This window comes from Coenobita brevimanus, chromosome 75 (genome assembly GCF_032717465.1).
Source record: "Coenobita brevimanus isolate Jiangsu-jjx chromosome 75, ASM3271746v2, whole genome shotgun sequence".
Lineage (NCBI taxonomy): Eukaryota > Metazoa > Arthropoda > Malacostraca > Decapoda > Coenobitidae > Coenobita > Coenobita brevimanus.
Window position 1 is genome coordinate 14,226,035 of NC_137028.1, and position 17,930 is coordinate 14,243,964.

The following is a 17,930-nucleotide window of genomic DNA, read 5'->3' on the forward strand; positions in this document are numbered from 1 at the left end:
CTATCTCCTTCCACCTTCAAACTTACTCACATATACCTTTTCACCATGCTAATCATACCCAACCTCTGTATATGAGGTTACCACACTAAAGGGCTTAATGGAGATCCTTTCATTATGAAAGGTCTCTCTTATGTTGGACAAAACTGAAAGTAAATCCAGTGTTGTTAAAAGATGTATATAAAAGCTACTGTATATTACGAATCATTTAGCTACAATTATGTTTCTGATGACTGTGGCCATCAATGCATGTCTGTCTATCTATCTACTGCCAGACACCTCAATCCCATAAGGGGTGGCCACAAAGAAATTGCATCCACGTCATCCTGTCCACTGCTGGAGAATGGCTGGGAGAAGGAGGGAGGTGAGAAGAGAGATAGGAAGGAATCAGTAGGTTAGAAGTAGTGGAAGCAATGAAGAGAATCAAAATGGGGAAAACCCCAGGAATTGATGGAGTGGTGAAATGCTGAAGCATGGGGGAAAGATGGGAGTAGAATGGATATGGAAAATGTGCAAATTGGCCAGGGAGGAAGGTAGAGTCCTGGAGGATTGGGAGTCAGGTATAATTGTTCCCCTGTAGAATGGAAAAGATGAAAATGAAGTGTGTGGTAATCATAGAGGCATTTGTTTTATTAGTGTAACCCATCCATCCATCCACCATCCAATCTTACATTGCCCCATGAGAAGCGTAGGAGCCCTGGGCTAGGCAAGTTGGTCCTAACATTTAAGATGAAAGTGGCCAGCCTCACTCATCCCTGAGTGGCATTACATGAGCACCCCATCCACCCCTTGGATATAAACCTTCACTGGCTCAATCTGATTGGAGCACCTTAATTACCCACTAAACCAACAGGCGCCATAAATTGGTTATATTACCACTCAGTGTAGAGTCACCCACAGGCAGAATGAAGAGGAAAGAATGAAAGAAAGAAAGCCAGAAGAGGGAGTGTAAAGACACCCGCAGGCAGAAGGATGAGGAAAAAATGAAGGAAAGAAAGACAGAAGAGGATGAAAGGAAAGAAGGATGGAGGAGAGGAAAGGGCAGACACCTGAGAGCAGCACTACATCAGTTGAGTGATTGGTGAGTACCTTCACCTACCACAAGGAAAAAGTATATGATAGGATACTTACTGACCAAGTTAGGGAAATAACAGGAATTAGTTGGAGAAGAACAGGGAGGCTTTAGGAAGGGAAGAGGTTGTGTAGATCAGATAATCATTCTCAGATCTTCAGTGGAAAAGTTTCTAGAGAAGGGAAAGAAGTTGTGTCCAGCCTTCATGGATTTGCAGAAAGCACCTACGTGTCAAGTGGGGTTGGTGGAGGATTAGTATCCCTCCCTGTAAAACAATTAACTCTAAGCCCTTGGCCACCCCGTTTGGGATACATGGCGTCTGGCAATGAAATGAAATGATGAAATATGACAGGGTGGACAGACAAGGAATATGGAAAGAATTAAGAATATATGGAGTAAATAAGAAGTTGCTGAATGCCGTGAAGAGTATGTATGAGGGTGCTAAGGCTGCAGTGCGTTTGGATAGTGAACTGAGTGAATTTTTCTATATGAAGATTGGACTGAAACGGGGATGTGTCATGTCTCCGTTGTTCAATCTGTATATGGATGGGGTTAAAATGAGATACATCGTAGGGCAATGGATGCTGGCGCGGCCCGAATGTGAGGACAGTGTTTGAAAACTCACTGTACTGTTGTCTGCAGATGATACTGTGTTGTTCAATGCTGAGCAGGTGCGCAAACACTTGCAAAAAGCGCAATTGCACACCGTTGCGCTCCAGTGAATGTCATTTGTGCATTGCACACCACACGAGACCATGCGCAATATTGCGTTTTCGCACATGAAGAGGCAGGTGCACAAATGCAAATTTATTTGTGCTTGCGCACATGCCTTGCGCACCTGTCCTGTGGATTGCGCACTGCGCAATCCAAGGGACAAGTGGTCTTGGGAGCTTCCCGTATGCCTGGACAAGGGATGGGGGAGGCTCAGGCAGGTCACAAGGGTTCTGCTGGGGGGAGGCAGGAGGGATGGAGGGTAGTAGAATTTCTTAAAATGCTTCAACAGAGATAATGTATTTTAATATTTTTTTAAATTATTATTATTTTTAGTAAATAATAATAAATTAAAAATACATTATTAAGAGTAGCATATGCAGTTCCTTAAAAAAATCATTAAAACATATTATTTAAATCAAATATCCACAGCTTAATAATTTATTAGGTTGTGGATATTTGATTTAAATAATATGTTTTAATGATTTTTGTAAAGAATTACACATGCTACTGTATATCTATATTGAATTATTAAATAACACATCTTGTGAAAATGCAGATAAAAGTAAAATTGGGAACATCACAGCCTTTGTTTCCCTGTCTCTCCGTTTCACAGCCCGCTCACTTGTCTGTTTGAACTTCCATGAGTGAAAAAGTTACTACATAACAGTACTGTGATACCAGCTCTAATGTATGGAAGTGAAGCTTTGACCTTGTTGGAGGGACAGAAGTCAAGACTGAGAGCTGTGGAAACAAATTAGTTATTTGAGAGGAGCATGTGGAGTTACATGGAGAGAGAGACTGACAAATGAGGAAGTAAAGGATCATTGTGGAGTAGATGTGGATGTGATAGGAAGCATTAGGAGAAACACATTGAGGTGGTTTGGTCATATGGAGAGAATGGAGAGTGAGAGACTAACGAGGAGAATGTATGTGAGTGAGGTGGAGGGGGGGAGGGGGGGGCCAAGGATGAGATGGAGGGATGAAGTATACGAGAGAGGGGGATGTGAGGTGGGAGCAGGGCTGTGAAATGGCGTGGGACAGGGTGACGGAGGCGATTTGTTGCTTGTTTGTGGCCAGTGGCCACCCCTAATGGGATTAAGGCATCTGGCAATAGATAGATAGATGGAATAATTATAAATAAAAGTAAGTATGCTATTTTATTTAAATATCTCAATATTTTACAGTACTTCCCACAAATATATGCAAATGGTTTGCGCTTGCACTTTGCGACATTGTGCAAGCTAAATATTTGTCAGATTGTGCACTTGCGCTTGCGCAAGATAGTGAACTGTGGATTGTGCTTTGTGCTTGCACCAAGGTCCTTCTTCGTTTGCGCTGCCCACCACTGGTGTTGTAAGACAAAAGGGAGCTGCAAGGCTTGGTGAATGAGTTTGGGAGACAATGTAACAAACAGAAGCTAAAGGTGAATGTAAGGAAGAGTAAAATTATGGTCTTCAAGAGACATTAAGTCAGTGAATGTAGAGTGAGGGTGAATGAGGAGGAAATGAAAAATGTGAGTAAGTTTAAGTACTTGGATAACGAGTTAGGAAGAAAGTTTAGAGGGAGATGTGCTTGAAAGGGTACAACAGGGAAGAATGGTTGCTGGTTCTTTGGAAGCAGTGAAAAGAAACATGGAAGTAAGCATAGAAGTAAAAAACTCGCTACATGACAGTATTGTGATACCAACTCTAACGTATGGAAATGAAGCTTGGACCTTGCTGGAGGAACACAAGTCGAGTGAGAGCAGTGGAAATTAGTTATTCGAGAGGAGCATATGGAGTCACATGGAGAGATGGACTGACAAATGAGGAAGTGAAGGAGTGTTGTAGTGTGGATGTGGATGTGATAAAAAGCATCAAGAGAAATACAGTGAGGTGGTTTGGCCATAAGGAGAGGATGGAGAGCAAGAGACTGATGAGAAGAGTGTATGTGAGTGAGGTGGAGGGGGGGAGAGGGAGGGGGAGGCCAAGGATGAGATGGAGTGGAGAGGTATGAGAGAGGGGTGTGTGAGCTGGGAGCAGGGCAGTGAAATTGTGAGGGACAGGGCAACACGGAGGCAATTTGGCCAACGCTTACAGGATTAAGGTGTCTTGCAATGGAGAGATAGACAGATAGATAGAATTCCTCAGTTCATCCATCCAGCCACCATCTAATCTTTTATTGCCTCATCAGGAGCATGGAGGCCTGGGGCTAGGCTGCTCAGTCCCAACATTTAAATCGACGGTGACCAGGCTCACTCCCCTGTAAATGACATTATTATTGTATGAGCAATACTCCAGCCATCTATCAGATATAAACCCTTGTAGGCCCCATTTGGATGGACTGCCTCAACTCACTAGAATGCCAGGTGTCATTTGGTTATATGGTTACCATCCTATATAGTAAATGTTTTCTTGAGTTACAGTTAACCATCTGGCTTGACATTCAGTATAGATGTCACCTGAAGGCAGAACTAAACTGAGTTAATGGATGGTGGGTGTCCCCACACTGAAATGTTAAACTCCCTTAATAGCTTCAGTGCTGCTTAAAAAGCTGACTTGTCAGTTTCCTCAGTTACACAGTACATCACCTGTTATATGAGAAAAGCTGGAATATTAAGAAAATATACCTGACCCATAACAAGGAGTGCCCGTGCTATGCTTACCTGTGGCAGTGGTGCGTTCATTGGGAGGGAACCAGCGGGAGGAGATGAGGGACGGGGCCGCACCAATTATAATCCCAGCAAAGCCATTGAGCACTGCACCAACATGAGCCAAACTGTCAACACCAAAATAAATGACAAACTATAAACATATTCTTGTCAACTTAAAAAGCCTTCTAGCACCTCATACATACATAAAAATGAGACCATGCTTCCTCCTTACTTGGGTTGGTCATGATATGGCTGATGTTTTCTATGACCTGGAAGCTAAACCAAGTGCCGAAGCCACCTAATTACTGTACTTCTTAATAGTTATTGAAAGTAGCTGAAAAAAATCTATGATGTATAACACAAATTTTTATGATGCGAGAATCTCAGCTTGGATTTTGATTCTATTTCCTTATGGCTGCATGTTTCCTACTTAAGAGTGATGACTGCATGGCTAGTTCTTCCTCAGAAATATATTTTTGCATGCTACATCTAAATATGCTGGCATGTTTTCTTCATATCCTCTATAAATTGACACAGGCCACATAAGATGCCAAAAGAAAAAAAAATATATATATATATATATATACTTGTGAGACGAGTGCTGTAAAGCCTCCTAAACTGACGAGGCTATGAGTTTGTGAGTTATTCTTACTTTCCAGAAGACAACTGCAAGCACTGAGAATCATACAGATACTTTTTTTCTTCCTTATATTTTTGGAGCACACCTGCTCTGATTATTTGAATCAAATGGGGCTCTGATGATGATGATGATTATGAGGAGTTGGTGGTGGTGGTGGTGGTTGTAAGGCACAGTGGTACAACTTACACAGTGAAGTGAAACTCCTCCGTAGTGATGCACCTCACTGCTGTCCCCAGGCCCAAAAACAATCCCGTCAACAGCATTGACACACGAATACCTGCAAACAGTGTCACACACTACTATAAAAATGCCATTAATTTTTTTATGATGTAGGAGTAAAGCATACACGATAAAAGAAAATATGTATCTTTATAAATTTTCGTTCACAGCTCTCTTACTGGTACTATCTTACGTATACAAATGATCTACTTATCTCCTCCAATTTCCAATGTCACCCGTATGAAATAATGTGTCCTAATTTCACAGGGCCATTAACAGTTCAACTTGAAAAATTTTACTCATATAAACTGAAGCTGTTTACACCTGAAGTGAGTTCAAGTCAGGCAGAGTGCTGTATATTCTGATAAACAACTTTTCCATATGTGGCAATAATTCTTCCACCTCCATGGTACATGATGACATTTTAGAAAACATCCCTAATTAATAAGGACTGTCTGTACTAGGGTTAGGAAGATTCACACTTATTTCTAATTCTTTCACTAAGAAAGGTCTCCCACAAACTGAATGGCAACAAAATATACCGTACTGACATATAATGTGCCTTGAATGTTATTAACCCCTTCGCACACCTAAGATTTCTGTAAGTTTGTGTGACATGATCAAAGAAAATGCCACAAGAGCAGCCTGGACTCACGCTCAAAGGAAAACATTCCCATGGATTTTATTTGCCCCAGAAATTGGTTATACTGGTATAAACTGTATACCATTATTTTCGCTGATGTTTATACTATACGATAAGCTAATAAAAACACACAAAACTGATGAGTGAAAGTTCCATGAAAGTACCAAAATGCAGTGAGAATACAGTACTGCGCTGTCATTGTGAAAATAACTTCCCAACACCCTACCACAATATTTTTCTCGCACCATGCAAGAGCTAAGCATATGTATATATGCAGAATTTCATGAGCTTTCATGTGGTGGCTTTGGAATTTTGATATGACCAACAGTTTTTCACCAAATCGCCAAAAATCGCTTGCACACACACACACCCCTCCCCCCCCACAGAAAGCCGAGAGAGCTGACTGTTTGAGAGTGTTGGCTTTGAAATAGACACCCTTCCCTATGACAAAGCAAATATTGGCACACTTCATGATAAAACTTAATTTTTGGTGAATATTTTCGTCCAAAATTGCCTAATTGGCATTGCTCCAGACCAACACTGATAAGCGTGTCTTCATGCATCATCGGTTCCTCTTCAGCCTAACATCCATTTTTGACTTGTTTCGTGTCATAGTGCACAAGGGGGTTAATAGTAGCTAAAATGGGTATGAATCCCCACATCATTATATCTGGTACAAGAATGAGGAAATTCCACCAACATGCACTTGCACTGCAAGCAGTACTGTACTAATACCTTCAGTGACATAGGAGGAATGCAGAGATGGTACGTTTCGTTTCGTTTTTAAAGGCTCCAACATGCTTGCATGCGTCGGCCTTGGTCACCTAATGGCGGCTCTCCATGCTGCACGATCCATTGCAGCCTCCCTGTTCAGTCCTTTAACCCTGAGGTCACACTTAATGACCTCGTCCCATGTCTTTCTCGGTCTACCCCTCATAACCCCACCCCCAATATTAACACTTCTCATCTTCCTCACCCAATTATCATCCCCCATCTTCTCCACATGTCCAAACCATCTCAATCTACCTCTCCTCATCACAACACCAATACACTCCAGTCCCATCCTACCTCTCAACTCTTCCATCGTGAACCCAGCCCCCCCAAGACCTTGGACGCAGGGACGCACTACACATCCACCTAATCATTGTCATTTCTGTATGTCTGAGCCGGAGAATATCCTCCTCCTTCACTGCCGAGGTCTCACCACCATAAAGCATTACACTCCTAACACATGCTGCATACAAAGACCCCTTAGTATGTAGGAAGAGTCCTCTCAATGTCAGGAGAGGCAAGAGCTCCCTGAACTTCTTCCAACCACTTCTCACCCTAGCCACAGAGCTAGCTCCAGCCCCACCTCCAGCACACAACATGTCTCCCAAATAACAAAACTCTTCCACACACTCAAGAGATTCACCAGCAAGTTCAATTCTTTCACGTCTGACAATCTCCACCTGCGCTCCCCGACACGCCATACACATAAAATCAGCATTATCTCGCAGTCTACCTCTGATACCACTACATCTCTTACGCACCCATTTATCAGAAACACCGCACAAGATAGAATTACTTCCCACGCCCTTGTGGCAAACTGCACATGGCCACTCTCCCTCGTCTTTGACAGTACCGCCACCAACCCTAGATATCATCACTTTTGTTTTATCTGCATTTACCCTTAAGCCCTTGTGCCCCATACCATCTCTCCACTTCCTAAACCTTTCCTCCACCTCCCTTTCGTTCGCTACAATCAACACCAAATCATCAGCATACAACAACTCCCACAGGAGTCCGTTTCTAAAGTCACTTGAAAGGGCTTCAAGTACCATGATAAACAACATGGGACTCAAAACTGACCCCTGATGCACACCAACATTCAAGGAAAATCCATCACTCAAATCTCCAGTCACTCTTACCTGGGTGTGAGCACCCACATACATAGCCATAACCACCCTAACCAGCCACTCCTCCAAGCCAAGCTTTCTCATTGCCCACTTCACCACCTCTCTAGGGACTCTGTCAAAGGCCTTTTCCTAATCAACAAAAACAAAATAAAGATCCCTTCTACCAATATATTTTTCCTGAAACTGTCAAACAATGAATATGGCATCAGTGGTCCCCCTACCTGGCATAAACCCAAACTGCATCTCATCAATATTCACTCTTTCTCTAATCATACTGTCTAAAACTCTCTCCATTACCTTCATTATCTGATCTGAAAGCTTTATACCTCTATAATTTCCCCTTTCCAGGGCATTACCCTTCCCTTTATACACATTTACAATTACACTCTTCAGCCAATCATCTGGGACAACACACTCATAAATAATCTTATTTATCAGGTCAGTGACTAACTTCACCCCTATATCACCTGAGGCCATCAACATTTCAGCAGTCAACCCAGACACACCTGCTGCCTTCCCTACCTTCATCCTGCCTATTGCCTCACTCACAGTAGCACCATCAATCAAAGGCCAAGGGCCAAACACTGGATCTGCTGGCTCCAAACCTTCTCTGTCCCAGTCAAACTCCTCATTCAACAACCAGTTATAATGCTCTCTCCATGCATCTTTAATATCCTCACTGTTCACCACTACCCTTCCTTCATCATTCTTCACACACTGCTCACTTATAATATTCTGATTATCCCTTTTCACCTGACCTGCCACCCTAAATATCATATTTTTCCTTTCCCCATGATTTAGGTTATCAAGTAAAAGTCTCTGTGACTCAGACTTTGCCCTGTATACCTCTCTTCTAGCCCTATGCTTGGCAGCCAAATATTCCTCTTTGCTACCACCCTTCTTCCATTCCCTTTGAGATGAGAAATCCAATTACATCCAAGATACATCCACTGAATCTTCTTATACGGTTGCACATATGTAAGAAACTGGGTTAAGATAATGGGGATAATGAGCTGGTTCCCTGTCAGAATTCCCAGTATACTTTCTACAATTTCTCAAGATTTATTTAATGTGTTTTGCTGCCTTATTACCTCCACCAAATGGGTTATAATTTTGGCTTGATTTTTTGTCTGTCTGTAAATTAGCAACATTACTGGACTGAGGTGTACGAAATATGAAACAATGACAGGACCATTAGATGATCAAGAGATTAAATTTTCGCTAAAAAATGTCGGAGGGCATCGTCAAAAGGGGGGATAGAGCTTCCTTGGCAGAGGTATGCTCTCAGAGAGTTCTTGTTTACATCTGCCAAAAATTTTCAACCATGGAAACTGACAAAATCTGATTAGAGTGCCACTGTGGGTACAGTTTGAGTAAAACAACTGACCAATGTTATCTTTTCTCTACACAAAACAAAAGGCTAATTAGACACAGCTACCTGGGACTGACAGATAACACTTTTCTGGGTAACGTGCCACCTTTTTCTGGTGCACTAGACTTTCCTGCTTTTCATTTCAGAAATGCATGGAATACAGACATTCAACTCCCATACACTGAATGCAAGTGAACAATCAGTATTTCATCATGATTACCATCCAACCATCCATCATCCAATCCTATGTTGCCCCAAGAGAAACGTAGGACCCCGGGGCTAGACAAGATGGTCCTGACATTTAAAATGAGAGTGACCAGCCTCACTCATCTCCGAGTGGCATTACATGAGCAATAAACCCCAACCACCCTTTCGATATAAACCTACATAGGCTTAATCCGATTGGAGAGCCTTAACTACCCACTTGATCACCAGGCGCCATAATTTTATTATATATATATGGTTACCATCCAGAGTGGTCAATGGTTTCCTGGTGTACAGGAAACCATTTGACTTGTCACTCAGTGTGGTCACCCACAGGCAGAAGAGGAAAAAGCAAAAGAAAAAAAAAGAAAGAAGAGGGAATATAAAGTCACCCATGGGCAGAAGGAAGAGAAAAGAATGAAGGAAAGAAAGGCAGAAGAGGATGGAAGGAAGAGAGAGAAGGGCAGACACCCAAATAAGCGGATGGTCAGTGCCCCCACCTACCACCATCATGATTACAGTACTGTATATTTGACAACTGCAGTGTATTATGAATGAACATACTATGGTATCTTCTTGGCCATCCTGTAATGCTATAACTGCATTTTATCAATACAGTATACTATAATGATACTTCCAATAATAATGTAACTAATCCACGGTGATGCATATACCAGTGTTTAAAAAAAAAAAAAAAAAATCACAAGCATATTCCTTTTGAAAAAGTGTGAATAAAATGGCAAGAAGCAAGTGGCTGGAAACCTGGCCACTTTTATGAATATAAAGTTATATGCAGCCCCATCACTAGACACTTTTGGTGCAGGCAGCCCTGCACTTCCTGACTACATTAAATATAGGGAAAAGGGACATGGGACTTTGTATCCTTTTCCTTTCACTCACCTCTAGATAGGGATGAAAGAGCTTTGCTGTAGATCTCTCAAACCCATAGGAACATGGTAAACAAGACTACAGTTTTATAGTCCTTCCAAAATATCCAGATCATTTAGGCGTTGTTCCTCACAGGAATTCCCCTACGTGCGACGTTGCCACAGTTTCTACCAGGCCAATTATTGGATTAGAGACATGGGTTAGCCCTCACTCCCAGCTCACTACCTCTCTCTCTCACTCTCTGCATCTAAAATCAACATTTTATGGAGATTTTCATTTCTATAAAAAGTCTATACAGTTTTATGAATTATTAGAATTTGAGGATATACCTCCTGACTTTCTCTCTCTCTCTCTCCCTCCCTCCCCCTCTCGCCATCTTTGATGGCAGTTAGAGTGACCTGCGAATTGACACCTGACCTACGCCCATTGACTCACCTACAAGCATGACAGCGTTGGAAAGCAACGTTGCCAAGTGCTGAGGTATTTATAAAAAGTCACTGTTATTATTAAAAACAATAGGCATTTTCTTACACTATATAGCCTTATTAGAGAATTATATACATATATCAGTATATATATATACAGTAAAATCTCAAATTTAGATGGGGATATGTACCATAAAACCGCATCAAAATTGAAAACATCAAAATTTAAACTGAACTTCTTATGGGAAAAATTAGTTTGGGTCTGGGGCCTCTGAACCTAACTACCTAGAATCATGATTTTTTGCCCACACCCCCTGTCAACTTTATGAACTATAATTGTGGTTAAGTAACTGTAGTTCTGCATTGTATTGCCATACTGTCAGCAAGTGTATACTTGGTGTATTTCTGCCCTTTCCTGTATTGCCATTTCTCCTTTGCCTTCAAAGATTTAGAGGTGCCAGGCTGCTCTCGTACATTACCACTGCAACCCAAAGAACCACTCTTGCTTGCCATTTTGAAACAGGTAAGTTGCAACGAAAATACAAAGAAAATGCATACAACTAAATTGCAGTGAAATGCATGTCCACATATGGTTATGCTCATACTTTTTCTTATAATTTTCCTTCACTTCTAGCATTTTGGTTTGCATAAAAAATATTTGCTGGTTTTGGTTGGAGTCTGGCCCTGAGAACATCGAAATTCGTGAATTTGCATCGAAAAGTAAGGTAGGCAGACCCCTCTAAAATGCATCTAAATTTGATTCATCGAATTCTAAATTGTCGAAATTTGAGATTTCACTGTATATATATATATATATATATATATATATATATACTGTAAATAAATTTCATTTAGGAATGGTAAATAGCTGACATGAGACAGAGAGGTGTGTTTTGGTATAGATTCGGCAGCGTTGCACGAAGGGGAATACCTGTGAGGAACAATGCCTAAATGATCTGGATATTTTGTAAGGACTATAGATGTACTGTATAATTATTTTTTTTTTTTTAATCCAACATACTCCTGTACATTCCTTCAAAACAACCACTATAGGAGTTTTGGGGGACTACCCACACTTATGCAGCCCATCATGTTCATCTGTATGTGATCCAGGGTGAAAAATATCATAATACAGATACATAACACATATATCTATAAACAGTACTGCATAACATTGTTCATACACCAAAGCATGCATTCTTTGTGCACCATACATCACATCAACTCCCCACCACTCAAAAACTCTCTTACGTCTCTTTGTCTTTGCCACAGTGTTACACTGTATTACACTCTTGATTATTCCGTTACACCAGACACTGTTTTAACTCTGCATGCCTCTTCTTTCATGGTGAGCATGCGAGAGCTATTCAGATATTTGCATTATTTTTCAATCAAACTACTGTACTGTGTGTGCCATGGGCCACAACACTGTAAAATCAAGCAGGCAGCCTCCCCTCTCACCCACCCACATACACACAAAATGCAAGCAGAAAATCTCACTTCTGACTTCAGAAAAATTTACAATGAATCACACGTAACTTTAGTGACTAATTCCTCAGCCATTAATCATTTTGATCCTATTTCCTGGGGAACAATGGTGTACAGTACCTTTGGTCTGGAGGAGGAGTGTCATTGGTATGAGTCCTGTGATCATGGTGATGGTGCCCCACATGGACAGCAGAGCCACCTCCCCATCATCCCAGTTGGGGTACGCCAGTTTCATGGACTCCACAATGGGACCCCATGTGTTCCACACTGAACACTGCACACAACATAATAACTATCTAAATGCCTTGAATCTGGTCACATATTTTTTCAGTTTATTTCTTCAACAACCAGATGCTGTTATTCTGCTAGAAGAAAATTCTCAAAACTGGAGGGAAAGAATAAGTGTTGCATTTATTACTTCCTTCACTACAAAAGTTTTCCCCAAAGTATCACGAACCAGTATGATGTTATCAGGAATAAAATTCAAAATACAGATTGAAAAGGTTAAATAGTGCTTCTGTCATCTTGATGCAATATGAAACAAAACTGAATTTTTCCTTTATTCACAAAGAAGGAACCATTGGCCAAGGTCTGAAAAAGAAAGAGAAAAAACAAAAAGTGTCCCTTCCAAAGAGGGACAATATCCATCCATCATCCAATCCTATGTTGCCCCATAAGGAGCATAGGAACCCGGGGCTAGGCAAGTTGGTCCCGACATTTAAGATGAGAGTGACCAGCCTCACTCATCCATGAGTGGCATTACATGAGCAATAAACCCCAACCAACCCTTGAGTATAAACCTACACAGGCTCAATCCAATTGGGGTACCTTAATTAACCGCTAAATCACCAGGCGCCATAATTTGGTTATGTGGTTACCACCCAGCGTAGTAAATGGTTTCCTGGTGTACAGGAAACCATTTGGCTGGTCACTCAGTGTAGAGCCACCCACAGGCAGAAAGCAGAGGACAGAATGAAGGAACGATAGATAGAAGTGGGAGTGTAAAGCCACCAGTAAGCGGAAGAAAGAGGAAAGAATGAAGGAAAGAAAGACAGAAGAGGAAGGGTGGAAGAGAGGAAAGGGGAGACACCCAAAGCAGCACTACAATATCAAGATTTGTGAATCTAGAGATGGCTGGGCATACTGCTTAAAAGACTGAAGGCTGCAGGTAAATGAAGACTGAAAAATACTGTTCCAGTGTGAACCTTTGTTTTACATGAAACACTGAGAACATAACAGGTCTGGATGTAGTACAATGATTTTGAAGAGGTGTTATGAATGATATTGCTGAACAATACAGTACATGCTACATGAGAAATGAGAAAGTTAGCTTCATATTACCCTTTGTAATATTCCACAACATTTAATGGTAAATGACTGGCCAGTGACCTTGGCATTTCACCAAAACCAGCTACCTACTCCCAACACTTACTGGAAAGAACAATGTAACCAGATGGTAGTTTTGTTACAGCCATCACCTGTTGGGCAGGTTCCCAGGAGGAATCACGGCACTGTACATTACAGAAAAAAGCATGAAATCTGTTTGCCACCAACATACCTGCATGAAGCCCATCCCAGCGAAGAGAAAGAGGATATACCATCGTCGCTTGTACACCTTAACTTCAACACTGGAGGTCATGGGAGAAGGCACAGTGGCACCATCATGGCCATCCTCAGGAAAGACTGCATACCACAATGATACAACAATTAGCTCACAACACAGTTAAATCTCACCTCACTAATTTCTAATCCTTAACTCCTTCACAATACAGTAATGACACCTTACATACTCTATCTTAGCTATTATCAAATAATTTTATTAAACTTAGGAGAGCCTTCTCCTAGTGAAGGAACTACCATACCATTATTCACACTCTTTTTCCCCACCTCTAGGTGGGGTGAAGGTACACCCTCTCAAAAAAGTATTAGCACTCTTACAGCATGTATCATTCTGAAACATGGATGAAGCATTGTGATTTATGCGGCATCCTGTAATTATTTGTGCAGATATTATATTTCATAATTATTAGAACAACTCAAACTTGCAAAAAGTTTCACTTACTGGGTGGTATATGTTTTGAGGCACCACATCTATAGACTCATGTGCATCTGCAGAAGTTGCTCATTTTCACAACTATCACACCCAATGGTGCCGATACTTTTTTGGGAGTGTACATAAAGCCACATGAACAAAAGAATACAATAGTGGGAGAACTAATCAACAACATGCTCAAAGAAATGAGCCACACTTGCACTGATCCACCACTGAACTCCCATGGGATGAGGGAGAAAGAATATTTCCCCAGTATCCCAGCTTGTCATAAGAGGCAACTAAAAGGGGTCTCTTTTGTCTTCAGTCTTTCTCTCCTGTCCTACCGCTCTTCTTCATATTTTCCATATTTCTTCTGGCCTTTATTTTCCCTCTATTCCCATCATGTTAGATATTTGGTTTCGTGGCATGAACAGTTTACGGACCTTCCACTGACATCAACTACTTCTCCTTTCCTAGGTCAAGCCCTTCAGCCAGCTGACCAATCAAGCCACTTTATCACAAAGCTCCTTCAATGCCAAAAACACTTCACCACCATGACTACAGCTACTTCAATGCCAAGACCACTTTTGCACCAAGACCATTTCTATGCCATCACCATTTCTACATCAAAACCACTTCTACATTTCATTTTCGTTCGCATTCGTTTTTGAAGACTCCAACATGCTTGCATGCGTCAGCCGTGGTCACCTAATGGCAGCTCTCCATGCTGCACGATATATTGCAGCCTCCCTGTTCAGTCCCTTAACTCCTTAACTGCGGGGCGTCACTTTCGTGACACTTGGGAGCGAGGGATCATACCGCAGAGTGTCGCTTTTGTGATTCTGTGTTATTTTGAATTCACCCGGGCTTCCAAGTGGGGGCTTGTATCATCTATCAGTACTGCCAATGTCCAACACTAGTCAGCACTCCTAATCTCATCTGTACTCCCATCCATTGTTGACAATTTAGCCATTTCTCCCCGTTCTTGACTCCCCTCCCTACCCCCCCTCCATTACCCTATCCTCTCGCCTGCCCGGCCGTGCTATGCTAAGTAAATCTTCCCTGGAATTTTTCACTGATTTCATCCATTGAAATAAGCCCTATGCCCTATTCTTATACCAAATAATATATACAAGAAAGAAATAAGGTAAGTGAGAGTGCCATACACCTGGAATTGGCTAATTATCACCTGACAACACCTCATGTGCACTCATTCGCTAATTTTCGCTGTTTATTTCCCCTTGAAATATGCCGTATAATCTATTTTCGTAATAAATATACATATAAGGAGGGAAGGGAGAAGCCTAAGTGATATTTACATTCACCTGGAACTACCTAATTTATAATGTATTGTCTAGATTTCCTGCCAATCATTTCACTGCTATATATAGCTGTTTCAAGAGGCTCACGTTGGTAGTAATGAATTTCCCTAGGTATGCCACCACCCCGGCCCACCCTTATCAGTTCACTCTCATCTTCCGAAGTGGAGGTACGTCTGTTCGCTCTTGCTAGCTTCAAGGACTTTTCACCCCCATGCAAAGGGCCCTGTGACCTTTTCCCCCTACTAAACCTCGTGTGGAAAGAGGTAAAGAGCTGACAATTGATAAAAGAGTGACTACGAACTTTCTATTGAGTAAAACAGTGCAAGTGGAATTGTAAATAATGTGTAAATAATGTGTAAACAGCAAGTGAAAGTAATGGATGTAAATATACGTGAACAGTGGAAAATAGTTTTATAAGTTACTTCAAGTGACAGTGCATAACACAGTGTAAATAAAATAGAAATGTAAATAACGTAAATGAAATAGAGAACGTAAATAGAAATGTAAATGAGTAGTATTATAAGAATACGAGTATATACCCTAGGAGTAATGAAAGTGAAAGTTTCACTCGAGCATGTCTAAATACTATGAGTTATGAGAGGGGAGGTGAAAGTGACATTCACTCTCAATGCTAGTATACAGGACGAGAAAGTGAATGCTACGTATTTTACTGAAAGAAACTCAATCCCTACAGTGACAATAAACTAATACTACTGAAGGAAACTTATGGATAAAGACTGTAGATATATATAAGTGTTATATAGTAATAGAAATATAAAGTGTGAGGGGTTTTATGAATAATAAATGACAGAGTACCAAGAGCGAACTAGCGCAAGTGCGACGGTCAGACGCGCTCGTAATTTTCATTGCTTTCACAGTGTTTTTTTTTTGGTGTATGGATCCCAAACTACTTGAAAATCATAGAGTAGTGTTTATAGTGTTAATATCTGGCTGTGGTAATCATATTACAGGTTGTCGGGAAGTGTAAAGTGAAGACTTCGTTACCCAACTTCAGAGGTCTCCACAAGTCCTACGGTAACCAACGAAGGCTCAACAAACATTCCAGGAGAAAGCTGAAGGTATGTGCCATAAGCATATGTAATTTTAATATTTTAGGACTAATAACTGATTTTTGGCAAATATTTTTTGAGAGTCTGTCGGAGCCCGAATAACCCCGCGGCACACGCAAAACATTGGTAAACATGCCCGCGGTGTAGGGGTTAACCCTGAGGTCACACTTAATGACCTCGTCCCATGTCTTTCTCGGTCTACTCCTCATAATCCCACCCCCAGTATTAACACTTCTCACCTTCTGCACCCAATTATCATCCCCCATCCTCTCCACATGCCCAAACCACTTCAATCTACCTCTCCTCATCACAACACCAATACACTTCAGTCCCATCCTACCTCTCAACTCTTCCATCGTAAAACCAGCCCCCCCAGACCTTGCACACAGGGACGCACTGTACATCCACATTTTGTCATTTCTGTATGTCTGAGTCTGTGAATATCCTCCTTCTTTACTGCCCAGGTCTCACTACCATACAGCATTACACTCCTAACACAGGCTGCATACAAAGACCTCTTAGCACGTAGGGAGAGTCTTTTCAATGTCAGGAGAGACAACAGCTTCCTGAACTTCTTCCAACCACTTCTCACCCTAGCCACAGAGCTAGCTCCAGCCCCATCTCCAGCACACAACATGTCTCCCAAATAACAAAACTCTTCTGACTCTACTGACTTCTAAATTTCCTTCCCCATTTCTTTTCCATTGCAAGCCATACCTTTTTGCTTTGAATTAATGCCATATGGTCTTTGATACCTGGCACCAGAAATCCATTATTCTGTTCAATTTACTGTTCAAGCCTCCCTAATCCTGGCTCCACTTGATAGGTACACCTGGTCACTGTATCAGACAGTCATTTGTCTACAGTTAAGTTAGAAAGGGATGCCTTTGTCATACACTTCTGTGTACAGTACCCTCGCGTCCAACACGTGTTTGTCCAGCACGATTCGCATCCAGGACGGAGAGCAAAAAATTAGTACGATTTAATATGATTTAAGTACTGTAAAACAGGTGTGTAAGCATAACACTGATGGAGCTCCGAGAAGTGGGCGAAATCCGCAGTGTTCGCCACTAGCACGATCACCCCTGGTCCAACATGGTCATACTGGACGTTCCCGTGACGCTGACAGCCAATCAAAACTTCTGATCAAGTAGCCTCCCCCGCCCGCTATCGTGACGAGATCGTGATGTCGCCCAATGAAAAATGCTTCTGCTCTCACGTGATGTTTTGTTTAAATTTCTCCCGCCACAGCGCCAATCAGTCGCATAATTCGCATTGGACGGTGCTTTCTTCTTGCTGCATTTTCTGCCCTTG

The 17,930-nt window shown here is 41.6% G+C and overlaps 1 protein-coding gene across 1 annotated transcript in view; it reads right to left on the bottom strand.

Annotated features, from left to right (window-relative positions):
• LOC145408000 (solute carrier family 49 member 4 homolog) overlaps positions 1-17,930 on the bottom strand; it is a 55,513-nt gene that overhangs the window by 24,517 nt on the left and 13,066 nt on the right. Inside the window, exons 2-5 of the mRNA XM_080278803.1 lie at positions 13,751-13,875; positions 12,313-12,466; positions 5,242-5,332; positions 4,428-4,540 (exon numbers count right to left, since the gene is read on the bottom strand). Coding sequence (XP_080134929.1) covers positions 4,428-4,540; positions 5,242-5,332; positions 12,313-12,466; positions 13,751-13,875 — 483 coding nt within the window. The remainder of the gene's footprint in view (positions 1-4,427; positions 4,541-5,241; positions 5,333-12,312; positions 12,467-13,750; positions 13,876-17,930) is intronic.